Source organism: Australozyma saopauloensis, chromosome 6 (assembly GCF_035610405.1).
Source record: "Australozyma saopauloensis chromosome 6, complete sequence".
NCBI lineage: Eukaryota > Fungi > Ascomycota > Pichiomycetes > Serinales > Metschnikowiaceae > Australozyma > Australozyma saopauloensis.
Window position 1 is genome coordinate 241,089 of NC_086136.1, and position 14,975 is coordinate 256,063.

General features: G+C 44.2%; 5 protein-coding genes across 5 annotated transcripts; 2 read left to right on the forward strand and 3 right to left on the reverse strand.

Annotated features, from left to right (window-relative positions):
- Positions 1–17: 17 nt before the first annotated feature.
- Positions 18–2,642, reverse strand: PUMCH_004683 (uncharacterized protein; the record flags this gene model as incomplete). The annotated part of the gene is made up of 1 exon (XM_063023610.1): positions 18–2,642. One exon carries the CDS (start codon positions 2,640–2,642, stop codon positions 18–20), a length of 2,625 nt encoding a protein of 874 aa, XP_062879680.1.
- Positions 2,643–2,909: 267 nt separating this feature from the next.
- Positions 2,910–3,701, forward strand: PUMCH_004684 (uncharacterized protein; the record flags this gene model as incomplete). Its single annotated transcript, XM_063023611.1, has 1 exon — positions 2,910–3,701. The coding sequence occupies one exon, from the start codon at positions 2,910–2,912 to the stop codon at positions 3,699–3,701; it is 792 nt and encodes a 263-aa protein (XP_062879681.1).
- A 362-nt stretch (positions 3,702–4,063) lies between these two features.
- On the forward strand, positions 4,064–7,333 carry PUMCH_004685 (uncharacterized protein; the record flags this gene model as incomplete). Its single annotated transcript, XM_063023612.1, has 1 exon — positions 4,064–7,333. One exon carries the CDS (start codon positions 4,064–4,066, stop codon positions 7,331–7,333), a length of 3,270 nt encoding a protein of 1,089 aa, XP_062879682.1.
- A 112-nt stretch (positions 7,334–7,445) lies between these two features.
- On the reverse strand, positions 7,446–12,473 carry PUMCH_004686 (uncharacterized protein; the record flags this gene model as incomplete). Its single annotated transcript, XM_063023613.1, has 1 exon — positions 7,446–12,473. One exon carries the CDS (start codon positions 12,471–12,473, stop codon positions 7,446–7,448), a length of 5,028 nt encoding a protein of 1,675 aa, XP_062879683.1.
- A 378-nt stretch (positions 12,474–12,851) lies between these two features.
- PUMCH_004687 (uncharacterized protein) lies at positions 12,852–14,546 on the reverse strand (the record flags this gene model as incomplete). The annotated part of the gene is made up of 1 exon (XM_063023614.1): positions 12,852–14,546. One exon carries the CDS (start codon positions 14,544–14,546, stop codon positions 12,852–12,854), a length of 1,695 nt encoding a protein of 564 aa, XP_062879684.1.
- Between the last annotated feature and the right edge of the window lie 429 nt (positions 14,547–14,975).

Genomic DNA, 14,975 nt, shown 5'->3' on the forward strand with positions numbered 1-14,975 from the left:
GGTGATGGGATTTGGAGCTATCTCTTTGCTCTTCTTTTCATCATCATAGGAGACATCATCATTGGAACTTTTGTAGTCTTTTCTTCTTCGAAATACTTCTTCTTGTCGGCAACAACTAGTTTCTGACCTCCAAAGTCGTGGTTCGCCAATACAAAACCCGCTTTACCAGCATCAGCAACTGTTTTAAATTCTACTAATGCTTTTCTAGACTTTGGTTGCATAGTTAGCCTCTCAACAGGACCCACCAAGCTTTCAATATGGGCAGTGAGTTGCTTTTGCGTTACTGAGTCACCAACGTTTTGAAGAGAAACGGATCTTGCATCATCATAAAATTTAGCATCTCGAGCATGAGCTTCTCGGGGTTTCAGAGCATAAATTTCGACTTGGCGATCATCGAGATTGATAGACTTAGTTGCTATAGCCTTTTTAGCACTGTCTTCCGATTTAAACGTGATAAATGCATATCCACTATTGAGTGAACTTTTGTGATCACCTTTTAACGGCATTGAAATTGAATCGATCTCGCCAAACTCTGAGAAGCATGCACGTAAAGATTCTTCGGAGCTCTTTTGAAAATGAAGGTTTTTGACATAAATCTGGTGTTTAGGAGAGAGGCTGGGCCTCTGTCGTTTGAGCGACGGGTTTGAGATTTCAGCCTGAATTCTAAAGTTTCCAATTTCTAGCCCATCCAACTTTTTTCTTGCATTTGCTGCACTTTCAGCAGTTTCAAAGTCCACGTAGCAGAAACGACGTTCCCTGATGGTATTCTGAGATGGCAAACGAATTGACAAAGGGGCTGTATCGGTGCTTGTTTCAATCATTGCCTTTAGCTGCTCTACACCATAGTCAGAAGGGTAATTTGTGAGCCAGAGAGTGCTTCCAAAGACTCTCTCTATAGTTACAATATTGCCTTTCAAATGTTTTTGATCTCTTGTTAGACAGGTGAGTACCTCTTGCTCACTCAGAAATTCAACTTTGGCTGAGGGATTCTCTGACGAATTTCTAAGAATTGAAATAGGATTGCCATAACCCAGGAAGAATTCTTCAATATCATTGTCTGTGACGGAGGTATCGAATCCTTTTAAATGAATCGTAAATAGTTCTCGATTTCTATGGGTAGAATCAGAGCTGTCATGATCAGTTTGATCAGAGCTTTTGTCATCTTTGACTCGTTTTGGTTTATGTACCAAATTTTCAGTTTCAAAATTTCTTTTCATTTCTCTATTCTCGGACATTTGGAAGTCTGAAAGTTTCATGCGTAAAAGCTGGAGTCTGTTAATGGCATCATCATAGGTCTCAGGAGTCAATCCAGTGCAGAGGTAATTTTCAACATATGGGAACACATCTTGCGGCTTGTCAAACGAGCCAAGCTTTTTTTCGAACTGTTCTATGAGGTATTCTAAAACCACTTGACCGTCATGGGCACTCGAGAAATATCTCAAAGCAAATATAAATGAGTCTGCCTTGTATTTGTTTGCCTCGTAGTGTAAGGTGACAAGAACGTCTGGTTTCAGACATATCATGTCATAAGATATGGCTACCCATCGACGTACCAAGTCTAAGCTGGATGGTATTTTTTCGGAGTAAAACGCCATATCCTCCCACAATTCCATCCCAGTTGCGTCTGATTTGACGGAATAAACCGCTTGGGCAGTCACAAGTGCTTTGAGCGCCTCAATGCATTCGAATGAATCAGTGATATGAAGCCGGAGATGCCGGCGAAGACTCTTTAAAGCAGACTCCTCCTTAATGTAAGGAATAATAAAACTGTATGGTCTAATCAAGCGGGGAAACGCCTTTCGCCATAAAAGCGCCAAATGAAACAGGAGTTGGTTGCACCATTGGAGCTTTCTTGCCAGCAGAATCACCAATAGCCACACCCTCTCCCACGATCCGTCACTTGTGCTGTAATGCACGCATCGGTAGAAGACTGCAAGCAACAAATCTTTAACGTTATCATTTAAGTTGCTCAACTTCTGTAAGTATTCAAGCCAGTTGTCTACGTTATGTGGATCAGACTGGATTTGCAGTTCGTAGCTCTCAAAGGTTCGTGTGAACAATACTGTCTTCTGCATTGCAACGCTCAGGTCCCGCATTATAGAATTGTATTGTTCAGAAAAATTCTGTGACACAAACAGAGAAAACGTCTCGTAAGTCTGTTGGAGTTGGTTATGTGGAATCTGAAATCGCTCCAAATAGATGTCTCTAGCTGTCTCTATACGATTTTCGGAAATAAGTAGCTCTATCAACTTCATAAATATTCCTTGACTATCTTGAAAGTCCCATTTACACAATCCGTAGGCAGCCAACACTGCAGAGGCTGTACTCTCCTGATATTTTAATTTCTTCTGAATATTGTGGCCAGTGGGTACCTGCCCGCCTATTTTCGAAAACATAATGAGTTTTTGGGTGTGGATTTCCAACCAATCATTACAACCCTCACGCTCAATTGCCTGCTCCCAGAACTGAATATCTTCGATGCCGAGTATTTGGTACTCAAATAATACCAGCCACACTTCCGACGGACGAGAGGCTTTTTCGGCACACTCTTCGAGCAACTCCTCGAAGAAAAAGGAATTGAAGGGGTCGTGGATCAATTTCTCCCGGCACGCCTCTACTAGCAGTTGAATCGACTCATCCATAGTTAACGGTCAGTAGTAAGTATGGGGTAAACTTTGGTCCTGCAGAACAGGTGCGATGGAGATGAGCATCACTCGATACTACTTCTTAGAATAGGTGGATAATCGTTCTGGACAGCAGAAAAAACACTGGAATTCTTCATCAAAACCGTTTTTATTTGGTTTTCTTTTGAAAAGTTACTCAATCTTTTTCACTTCTCATTGACTGGGCTAGTGATCGTGAGTAATAAAGGATTCTTATAGACACATAAAAGGCCACTACTTATACAAATGAACGCCAGTCTATATCTTAACTCCTTCGGTTGGAAGGAAGGAGAGGCTCTTCAAAAGGGCGGAATCAAAAAACCCATCTTGGTCAAACACAAGAAAGACACAAAGGGTCTAGGCGCAGATGGGAACGATGCTGACATGTGGTGGGAACGACTTTTCGATGGCCAATTGAAGTCATTGGAGGTGAGCAATGGCAGTGCTGGTGTTAGTTTCGAGCAAAACCAGGCCAAGGTGGAAGACCACACAAGAAAGGCAAACTCTGCATTGTACAGAATGTTTGTGCGTGGTGAGGGGCTTGCCGGCACTGTTGGAAAAACTGACAACGCGCATGTAGCTTCTGCCAAGGTGAGTGCAAGTGAAGTTCTAGATACAGTGGAACGGGAGATGTTACATGGAAAGAAGAGTGAGAAGACAAAGAAGGAGAAGAAGGAGAAGAAGGAGAAGGTAGAGAAGAAGGAAAAGAAGGAGAAGAGTGAAAAGAAAGACAAAAAGGAGAAAAAAGAAAAGAAGGAGAAGAAGAAGGAGAAACAGACTGAAAAGAAAGAGAAGAAGGAAAAGAAGGAAAAGAAGGAGAAAAAGGAAAAGAAGGAGAAAAAGGAAAAGAAGGAGAAGAAGGAATCGACGGGGAAGATAGATAAGAAGACTAAGAAGGAACTGTCTTCGCTGCTACAACCCCTCGAAGATCAGAAGCAGAAGTCAAAAACATCTACAAAAGACACCAAACTCTCGTCTTCACACAAGAAACGTAAGAGAGAAGACGAAAGCCATAAGTCACAGAAAAAGAAAAAATAAGGAGACACCAAGACCTCAACCGTCATTCTCCACTGAGACTCCATCATTTTGCATAATAGTCAATGATCCCAATAATGGATTTTTACAAGTGGATTAATCAAATCTAGATACGAAAAGGCGTCTTTTTTCAAAAATTATGAGCCACAATTGATTTATTCTGGGTCTCTTATATACTTCCTTGAGTACTTCTCGATAGCTTAGCAATGCCAATTGAAGAAACCCGGGTTTCGTAATTAATTGAATGACAGCAATCGATATACTTAATAATCATTTCTTGCTATTTTATTTCTAAATCCTTCACAAGTCGCTAACTCTATCTATATCTAGCCGAAATTCCACCCCACATTATCGCTATCAACTAGATGGCTGCAAAAAGCCAGGCCCGATGGTTTGGCCTCAATACTGCCATGAAGGCTGCGGTAATACTAGTCTTAATACATCTAGGCGGTCGCATAATTGCGCTCGTGACTCTCCTTGCATTGACTCTTGTCGGTTATGCATGTTATTCTTTAATTTCGTATCGAAAGTCGCCAAACATACCATCCAAACCGCAAAAGAAGTTCAAATTTCTTGAACAGGATGCATGGGACCATGAGCTCATGTCTCAAACCATTGACTCTTCAAAACTAGCTGCTCCTATTGTTGTTTCGGCACCCTTAGTGAGTGAAAAGTTGGATCAACTTACAGATCTCATAGTGCAGAATTTCATTGAAGGGTGGTATAAGCAGATTTCTACAAGTAGTCTTTTTACAGACTCCGTACGATTGGAGCTCAAAAATGTTTTACAGAAACTCCAAAGCCGTCTCGCAGGCGTAAACGTGCCTGAGTTTCTCGTGTTCAGAATAGTGCCGCTTCTCACTGCCCACTACAACAACTTTGTGACTTCCGCCAATTTGCATGACTCGGTCTATTCTGTAGAAAGTAAACTTGCCACGGCGCTGAGTTTGGCTGGCGCTGATCTTCATGAGGGTGTCTCTTTAAGTGCTCCAGGACCCGAGTCCCGAAATCAAGAGAAGCAGTACCTCAGACGCCTCGTTCAACTGACACTCCCATATCTTCTTCTGCCCGAGGAGTTCGAAAGCCCGGTGACTCGTAATTTGGTTCGCGAAATCCTCTCTTGCACTGTTTTGGCGAATGTGTTGGAGGCCGTGAGTGAGGGCGATTTAATCAACCAACTCATTGTAAATTTTATTGGGTCGACTTTGCAGAGACGAAAGCAGGTTCAAAGGCTACGCGAAGCTTTGCAAGAGCATACCCGATACGCCAGTCTCGAGCCTCTCTCTGTACTCCCACCTCTCAGTCTTCCTCTCTCGGCCGCTGTGATCAGGAAGTGGTCTGAGACTATCCAAAGAACTCATACTAAGTCCATCCTTGAGGCTATTGCTGTTGCCATACAAAACGCCCGGCCGCAAATACTATCTGCCACTGGGGAACACAGTCCCGAAGTGGCCGCCATAAGTAAACTTCATTCACAAGTGGAGTCTGCAATCAATAGTGACAACTTGAGTCTCGATGTGATATTGGTAGAAACAAAAAAAAGGCATGCGTTTCGTGAGTTTTTGCGAACAACGAAGCAGGAGTATCTTCTCGATATCTGGACAGAGGTCGATCAGCTCAAGGCGCCTCTTGAAGATATGGATCTGACTGAGATCTCCTTGAAACTCGAGTTTTCTAACAAGAACGAAATCGTCAGAATTTACGACAAGTTCTTCTCAATCGGAATGTTGAAAATCACACCCCTGATTCGTGCGTCGGTTGAAAAATTCGTATTCTCAGACATGAAAGATGCAGAAGTATACAAAAGTGCTCGTATGGCTTTATTTGAGCTCCAGGATTTGTGCTATCAGGAACTCAAGTATATTATCTTTCCTCTCTTTCAAGAGTCGGAGGCTTTTGCCGATCTCAAGGCGATGAGCACCACCAAATTGGCCGCTCGCCGTGCGCCATCCTTGTCCTTCAAACCATCTTCTGCAATCGGCGAGGATCTGATAGAGCGTCCAGCTGAGCTGTCTAACATAAGTTTGGAGGTTGTTAATGCTGTTGAGTCAGCTTTCGAAAAGATCATGGAGAACTCTTCTCATCCTGACATTAAACCATCTTTACATGTTTCCCTCGAAGACGAGGATTCTGTTGGAGTCTCTAGTGGTAGCTCCTTATTTGGTGACTCCAAAAATCTCAATTTTCAAAGAAGCAATTGTGATATCAACACAAATAGGCTTTCAAGACTATTCGAGAACAACAGCGATTCAGAGTCGGAAGACACCTCGTTTGACTCAAATGACATGAGCGCTTCTGGCAACCTCTCTGACTCTCAACTCATTAATCTGGAGGTTCTACTTGCCGCGCCTGGGGATCTCAAGTTAGAAGAACAAATTGCAATTCTTGACAAGGATATTGAAACTTTAGCCGAACAGAGTGAGATTCTTGTCTCCCTTATTAAGAAGGCGGAATTGACAAATAATTTGAGTGAGCTCAAGGTACTTAGACGCTCCAACGCAAGTTTAGAGAGAGAAATTGGTTCGAAAGAACTCCAAAAGCAGCAATATATTGTCCAAGAAAATGAGAACAGTTTGTTCGGAAAATCGAAAGTTCGGATTCAATCATGTGTATTGAGCTCAGAAGAGCATCACTCATATGCGTTATACATTATCGAGGTCCAAAAATTCTCTAGTGAGAACCCGACGCAGATTGTTGCTGGATGGGTTGTTGCTAGGCGTTTTAGCCAGTTCTACAAGCTCAACGAATACCTAAAAAGAAGGTGCCCCGCTGTTGCTGAAATCAAATTCCCAAAGAAAGCTGTGCCGTACTTGCAATTTCAAAAGGTTCAACAGATTGAGGTGCGTAAGCCTATTTTAGAGCAATATCTAAAGTCACTTCTTTCTATTCCTGATGTTTGCGCCAACCCAGTGTTTCGGTCATTTCTCTCTTCTGAGCATTTCGATTTAGATCGCAAAGACAAGGCACAAAGTAAGGATGGAATATTCAACCGCTTTTACAAGGAGTTTGCACCCAAAGCTAGTGCCCTCTCTTCGATGCGAGAGGCAACAGAATCCGATGAACAAAGTGAGGAAATCTTACAACATATTCGGGATATGGAGAGAGAATTAAAACAATTTGATGATATAGATAAAAGTGGAACAGACAAACTTCCTTTTATCAAACCTATTTTTGACCTCATTCTTGCGATTTTTGATCTTGGCGCTAGAAACTGGCTCCGTGGGCGTGCGCTTTTGGTTATTCTCCAACAGGTCCTAGGGTCAACAATCGAGAATACAATCACCAGCTCCATAAACAAAGTATTTGATCAGGAAATTCGAATTGCTCTGTTCATTGCTTCAGCCATTTCTATGCTTTTTCCCAATGGAAAGTTCAGGGATCCCCCAAAACCACGAACTCGTGCCGAACAGTTGGCCACCAGACAAGAGGCATACTCAATTCTCACCATTTTCATGGATGATACTTGTTCTAAAATTTTTGGATCCCGCCACACAAACACAGCCAGTTCAAACCTTCTAGAAATGCTTCAGAACGACTACCTCAACAAAAGTCTCCTTTTAAAAGTTATAGACGTGACCTTTAATGAGATTTTTCCGGAAATGGCCAAAGATGCTTCTGAACTCAACACCGATTAGGTTCACCCGAGCCTTTCCTCACTCATTTGATCAACTACTAAGAATATTACTTAATCTTGTATTTTGGCGCAGGCGCCTTTCTATAATGTACAAATTGTCAACCCCTGATGTATTACTCCTCGTCCTTGGACTGTTTTTGAACAAATTCAATTGCCAAAGCCTTAACACGAGCAGCGGCCTGCTCATCTCCCTTCTCTTCTTCAAATGAAAGCCACTTGGAGAAGAAAAACTTAGCTTGTTTCTTGGATAACTTCTTGGTAATTACCCTCTCAAACAAAGCTTCGACTCTATCACGATCACCTTGCTTAATTTCCTGATCAATGTAAACGTTCCACAAGTCAATTCTCTTAGGAGCGTCAGTAATCAAACCCTCAAACAAAGATCTTCCTTGCTCAGGGTCGCCCTCGGAAAACTCAAGTTGGCCGAACTTTCTAACAATCTCGATATGGTCACGTTTTGGCAAAGCTTGCAAAGCACGGGCCAATACTTGATGGGCCTCGTCAGCCATCTCACGCTTGAAGAAGAAAGATCCGTTCAGGACCCACACAGCAACGTTCTGACTGAACTTCTTAGTCATGGTCTTAAAGAGCTGCTCTGCCTTGTCAAACTTTTCGGACAATTGGTAGATGCCAATCAATTTTTGGTGCATAGTCAAAGAGTCCATGTATTGAACAGATCTCTTGAATGCCTCAGCCAAAGACTCGTCGCTTCCGAAACTGTTTTCCAAGTTAAGAATAGCGATCCAGATGTTCATCTTCTCTTGCTCATCTCTGTAGTTAATGGTCTTCAAAGCTCTCTCAGCAATTTCTCTGGATTTGTCAATCTCTCCCAATTGCAATTGGAAAGACATATAGTTCATCCACAAGATAGAAGAGTTTGGATTACCCACAAGCAAACGCTCGAAGTCACCGACGGACTGAGGTGCTCTGGAGTTGATCTCGCCAGTCTTGTCCTCAACCTGCTTCTTAGCCTTTCTCTTCTTCTTATCAGTGTTCATGAAGTTGTCAGCATCATCGTCTGAAGACTCGTCGTCCTCGACTTGGTCCAAGATGGAGGCTGTCCAGTCGAAACCATTAGTAGACAAACCAGTCATAGCAGAAGACTTAGCAGTGTTAGCCTTTTCGGTCTCTTCATCGTTATCTTCATCAGCAGATTCGTCAAAGTCAACCATTTCCTCGTTGTCCTCGTCATCTCCGCTCTCGGCGTCTTCAGCGTCTTCCATCTCGACATCGCTGTCTTGTTGGATATCAGTGAAGTAAGAAGCCTTCATACCAAGCGAGAGTTGCTTCTTGTCCTGGTCAATCTTGAGAATCTTGACCTTCACACGGTCGCCAGCTCCAAAGAGAGCTGAAGCGTTTTCAACAACATTATCGGAAATCTCAGAACGGTGACAGAGACCACTGATGTTTGCAGTGCCATCGAGTTTGACAAAAACACCGAAGTCCATGGCTTGCTTGACGCTACCATCATAGTTCTGTCCGACCTCAAGTTCGTCGAAGGTCTTGTAAGAGGTAAGGTCACCATTGACCTCGGATTCCTTCAATGTCATCAAAATTCTACCCTCTCCTTTACATTGAGAGATTTTACCCAATACACATTGGTTAGGTTTGAAGAATTTCTTCCAGTCAGCCAAGAATGCATCTGAAATGTCAGAAACACGCACGAGAGCAGAGATGTTTCTGCCCAAAGTCACGTACAAGCCGACGTCGCTGATGCTCTTGACAAAACCCTTGACGAGGTCTCCACGCTTCAAGTCATCGATGGACTTGATGGCTCTGTCTTTTGGATTCTTTTCGCTTCTCAAACTAACACTTGCTTTTTGCTCAGCAGCGTTGACAGATGTAACAGTTGCGACCACAGCTTGGCCAACATGGAATACATCTGCGAGAGCCTGGTCATAGTCACTCAAAGCCTCGGTGATGTCACTCAAAGCATTAACTTCTTTACCAAGTTCAACCAAAACAAAAGCGTCAGTGATCTTAAAAATCTTAGCGGCCATTTTGTCTCCCACCTTCAATTGAGAGTAGCTCTCAATCTCTAAGTCTCTTGCAGAAAGGATCAAGGTTCTGTGCTTGAAGTCCTGTCTGAGAATCTTGAGCTTCAAAGCAGCACCCACTGGGAAGTTGGTCTCAAACTTCTCAAAGGTCAGCACGTCAGAAGACAAATCATAGAGAGCAGCTTGAGCTGGTACACCAGGTGCAACGTTGAGACATGTAACGCCATGCTCATAACGGTCAATGTAAGCCACCACTTCATCGCCAACTTTCAAGTCTTCGAGCACTGCTGGCTTGTAAGGACTTGAACTTGAAGTCTCAGAGGCAAGAGAAGACAACTCGATGGTGGTAGAAGTACCGACAAAACCGGAAGTAGAAAACTTGTGAGTTTTGGTGTTGTAGAAACCAATGACCTTAGCCTTGATTTTCTGACCGACCTTGAAGCCACTGAGAGGAGTTTTGGTGTTTTTGATGGAATCCCAAGACTCAATGCATTGACTGGCGTGGATTCTTCCGATGAGGTTATCGGCCAATTTGATGTTCAAGTGGTCAGACTCAACGGAGTGAACAGTACCAGTAGTGATATCGCTAGTGGAGTAGTCACTCAACAACTTCTTCGAAGAGTCGACTGGGTTCTTCAATCTGACGGTCTTAGCAACTTCTGCTTCAGCGCCGACGCCGAAGGACAACAAGAAACGTCTGTTCTCGTCATCAAGCTTGAGAACTTCACATGACACGGATTGGTCCTTGAAAAACAACTTTTGAAGGTCCTCACCCGGGTTGGAAGTGGCATTTCTGGGCAAAACCAAACCAGTGAGTCTGCCACAGAAACGGACAAAAATACCCATGTTTGTGACAGACATCACATAACCAGGAACGGTCAGACCAACATGAAGATCTTCATAATGAATAGGCAATGTCTCCGACTTAGCAGCGTTAATCAATGATTTCTTGGCAGAAACTGTGACAAGTCTGTTCTTGAAGTCCTTTTCAAGGATGATGACATCAATGCTTGAGCCAATTTCAAGTGCCTTGTAAACAATTCTACTCTCTTCGTAGTTACCATCAGACAAGTGACAAGTAGCAATAACACCTCTCAAGTTAGAACCGTCCAACTCGACAATGATGTTTTCTTTAGTCTTCTCTGCAACGGTTGCCTTGACGACAGAGCGGCCAATTTGGAGCGTCTCTAAATGCGTGGCTTGAGCGTCACTGAGCTCGGAAGATTGTCTCAATGTGACAGAGATCTTTTCGTTCTCTGCGTCGAAACGAAGGATACGAACAGAAACAGCTTGATATTGCTTCAAGTAGTCGGCAGCGTCTTTGACAAAAGACTCAGAGATCTCATTGTTGGGCAAGAATGCTCTCAAGTTATTGAAGAACGAAACAACAGCACCACCCTTGACAAATTTTTCGACAACGGCAATGGTTCTCAAACCGACGGAAAGATCTGCCATCTTGGCTACGACAGCATCGTCTTCCATGTTGACAAGAGTTTTACGTAACGACACGAGAATCTTTCTGCCTCTCTTGTCCAAAACTCTTCCCTTGAATTTGGAGCCTACCTTGAATTTTCTTTCAGGGTACACAAGCTTGATATCAGAAAGGTGTTTCATTGGCACCAAGGCGTCGAATTGGCCGAAGATTTTAACAAGCACACCCTTGTTTTCAGGCAAGATTTGGACGATCTCGGCGGATGGGATGTACTCACCGACAGTGATATCATCCACAGATGCAAATTTGGAATCGATGGTGGTTGGGTTGAAACTAAGTCTCAACAAGTTATCGAATTGATTGACACCAAGAACTCTGGCTCTATATTGAGAGCCCACGGGGTATTCGATACCGGCGATTTTCTCCGGGTCGGTGTGAGACTTATGGACTTGACCGTAGATGTTACCGGCTCCGGTGGAAATGTAGAGGAATTCACGGTCCATGCCAACGACTTCCACTTTACTGTCAAAGATGAATCCGATTGGGAAAGACTCCGAAAGCTCCTGGTTGAAGCCAGTTTTGAACTCAACGATTCTGGGAGAACGCGACAACAAGAACTTCTTTGTTCCCTCTTCGGAAATCACACCGATGACTCTAGCTCTGACGTTGGCGCCGATGGCGAAATGGTTTTTGAGACTTGCTGCAGTGTACTCACCGGCATGTGGAAGTGTCATGGTAGCATCGGCCATATCGAAAATTCTGAGCACAACACCCTCATCAAGGTTATCGCTGACTCTAGCGTTGACAATAAGACCTGGGTGGATAGCGTCAATGGTAGAGACAGAAGTAGCAACAGTCTTTTTGTTGAAGTTCTCGTTTTCAGCAGGACGCACAGTCACAGCACGCAGGTTGACGGTGGCAATGGATAGAAGGTGCACTTGACCAGGCTTGTAGCTAGAAATGGTGAGGCCGGCTTTCTTGAGCTCTTTCTTGTCCATGAAACCGGTGGTGCTCTCCAAACCGAGGTTGAAAACCACACCATGATCTTCGATGGATTTCACGGAACCCTGGACGATGGTATTGGCATCCAAGTCAGCAGCTTCAATGTGGGCATTCACAGTCTCTGGCACAATTGTAAGATGGATAGACTTCTTCTTGTCGCCGTCGGGGATGACGGTTGCTCGAAGCCATTTGCCCACGGTAAAGAGCTCTGCGAGTTTAGGCATTTCAGGCTTGAACGAGGAGGTTGCCTGTGTTGGGTCCTCTTCGTCTTCCTCATCGGAGTCGTCAGCCGCAGAGTACTTTTCTAGCTGCTCGCTGATCTCAGCACTGATGGAGGTGATGGGAACGTGACCGGTCAAGTTATCTCCGAAACCCAACGAGAGTCCGTTTGGGTGGATAGCCATGATCTGACCCAAGACTTCGGCGCCTGGTAACATGTTCTTGAATGTAAAGTGGGAAATTTCAACCAGCTCAGCATCGTCTTTGGAAGCAGCGCCGGACAGCTTCTTATTCTTTTGCTTCTTTCTGTTCTTCTGGTCGGCTGCAGCAGGTCTTTTTTTGGTGGAAGCGGCTTTCTGCTCGAACAAGACATCTTCTGTGGCCTTGTTGGAGATGGTTTTGAGCTCCACGGCACTCAAAACAGAGCCACCACCTCTAGGGAACGACACTTCGCTGCTGCTAAGTTTGGACGCAGGGGCGGAGGAGTCCATTGTGTAGTTGAGGTGTTATGTGTGGAGATACGGGGATGTACTAGTAATACTAGGTTCTGAAAAATTCGGGTGCGGGATGAGGTGCTGCAGGCTGTAGCGATGAGATGGGGGATGGACCGAGATAGATGTGCAGTGAGAAGGGACTCGGAAATTCAGTTCGGTGCCTTCTTGCTTAGTTCTGTTTCCTTTTTTCTTTTTATTTCCTTTTATTTCTTCATGTGTTCGGTTCATGTGGACCATTGATGGATGAGAGGGTGTGCATCCGAAGGTAGTTAAATTGGCTGCGAAATCCTGTAGCCCATTCTTTTACGACTAGTAATGAAAGATCTGGAGAGATAGTAATTAAAAATGTATCTTTATTTATTCGAAATAAATTCTTCACTTCTTCTTTTTCTTCGTGCTTTTCTTCTTTTGTGTCACGACTATAGTGCCCTCTCTGACATCCTCTGGTTGATCTTTGAACTTCTCCTGTGACTCTAGGTAAAACATCAAGTCTTTGGATGTCTGTGCTAATTCCTCATTCTCCTCTTTTAATTGCTTCACTTGTGCAGTCAAGTAGTCGACTTTGGCAGATAAGCCTTCATTGAGACTATTCGCCTCCTGTAGCTCCTGTGCGCTTAATCTGATCGACATGTTCATCATGTCAATTTTGCGTTTGTAGGCTGGAACAACGGATTCGGTCATTTTGTCCATGGCGACGGAAAGCTCGTTGACTTTAGCCTCAAGATCTGTATACCGTGCGTTTTCGTTCAACGATGAGCCTCGACGCAGTCTTTTGCCCACAGTTCCTTTTTCATTAAGCAATAATTCGTAGTACTCTCTCTGACTGATCAATTGCGAGAGGAGAAGTTCGGCATACTCACTGTCTTCCTCCTTCAGATTGCTTTTTTGATTGGCTGTGCCTTTCTGCGGGAGCTCCACTATTTTACCATCAGACTCACTGGCAATGAGTCGGTGAACGTATTTGTCGCCCGCGTAGTCCCAGACGCGCGAGGTTGAGAGCTCCATGGCGAAACAGTGCCCGCTCTCCACGAAATGTTTGAGTGAATGTTGTTCGGGTGCATACCTGCTGCAACCGACGTTTCCGCAAATTAAGCAGACCCACAAGTTCTCTTGCGTGTTACAGGCCATACATGTTTCGCTGGTAGAGGTTGATTTAGCCGGCGGAGCCAGCTGAGCTGTCTCTTCGCGGATCTGAAGCTGCTGCATTCGCAGATTGAGCTGCAGCAAGCGCCGGACAGAGCGCCGGATCGTATGGTTGGACACATCGTTGGTATAGCGACACACTGGACAAGTATCGTCTCTCCACTTGGACAAGCACATACAATGAAATGTGTGCTGGCATGGAATAGTTAAAAGCCCCGACACCTCGTAGTCAAGTCTTTCAAGACAAACAGGACACGTCGGAAGCTCTGCAGAGACTACAGGCTGAGCCAGGTCTGTGTGGTCAGGAGCAGAGGCAATTTCTGAGAGAGCAGTATAGGACGTGAACGGATCACGAAGCAAAAACGGAATCATATCGTCAGTTGGAGTTTCTTCTTCATCCAGCTCGAGCACGACAGACTTCACAAATACCACATGGCACATTTCTGGTTCCATGGCATTGAATGGTTTCCCATCGTAATGGTACTGAAACTCGGCCGCCTTGACGGCATCTTTGAACTTCAATAGGACCAAAAACCTGTTCGGTCTCTCGCTCTTCAATATCCGCACATGTGTCAAATTCTCAAGGTAGAAGTCACCAATAAACCCTAGTAGATCTGATGCCGTGTAGTAAGTAGGAACCGCCAAGATCGAAAGCATGGTATCATCGCCCGGATGAGACAAACCCAACGACTTCAGATCAGGCGCATCTTCCTCGTAAAAATCACGAAAGAGTCGGACCACCCCATTGCCGAGCAGCTTGGCTTTTAGAGGCTCTAGGCTTGAAAACGAATCAAGCGGCATTGAGGGCATATCAAATCCCAGAAGAGATATTTCCGAGTAGCGGTAGTCCGACGTAAACGAATTGAAGCCCTCTATAGGTTTGGAGCGGAGATCGAGGCTGATTCTGTAGAACTCAGATCCGAACATGGTCTAGGTAATCTGTGGGGAACACGAGATTGGATGTAAGTGGAACATAAAAATCCAGGACCTTTGATGAGAACAAAAGTCTTGTGTTTTTTAGATATTATTCCGCGAGTGTTATCGGGCTTGACGCTGAATTGTTGGGGTCCTTGGTTTTAGATAGTTTCGATTAGCCATCCTCAAAGGTTTGAGACGCTCAACTATAGTAGTATGACAATTTGGATTTGAATTTCGGTTGAAAAAGTTATGGATTTGCCGCTCGTTACTTTTTTTGAAGGCATCTTGGTGTATCAAGCAAGGTAGATGGTCATTGTAGCACCACAATAGGTCGAACAAAATCATCAACAGAGCGAACACTTAATGAGATGTATGCTGTGTTTTCATGTAAAACAATTTTTGTATTCTGAGGAAGTATTTAAGTTTCCGCTTACATGA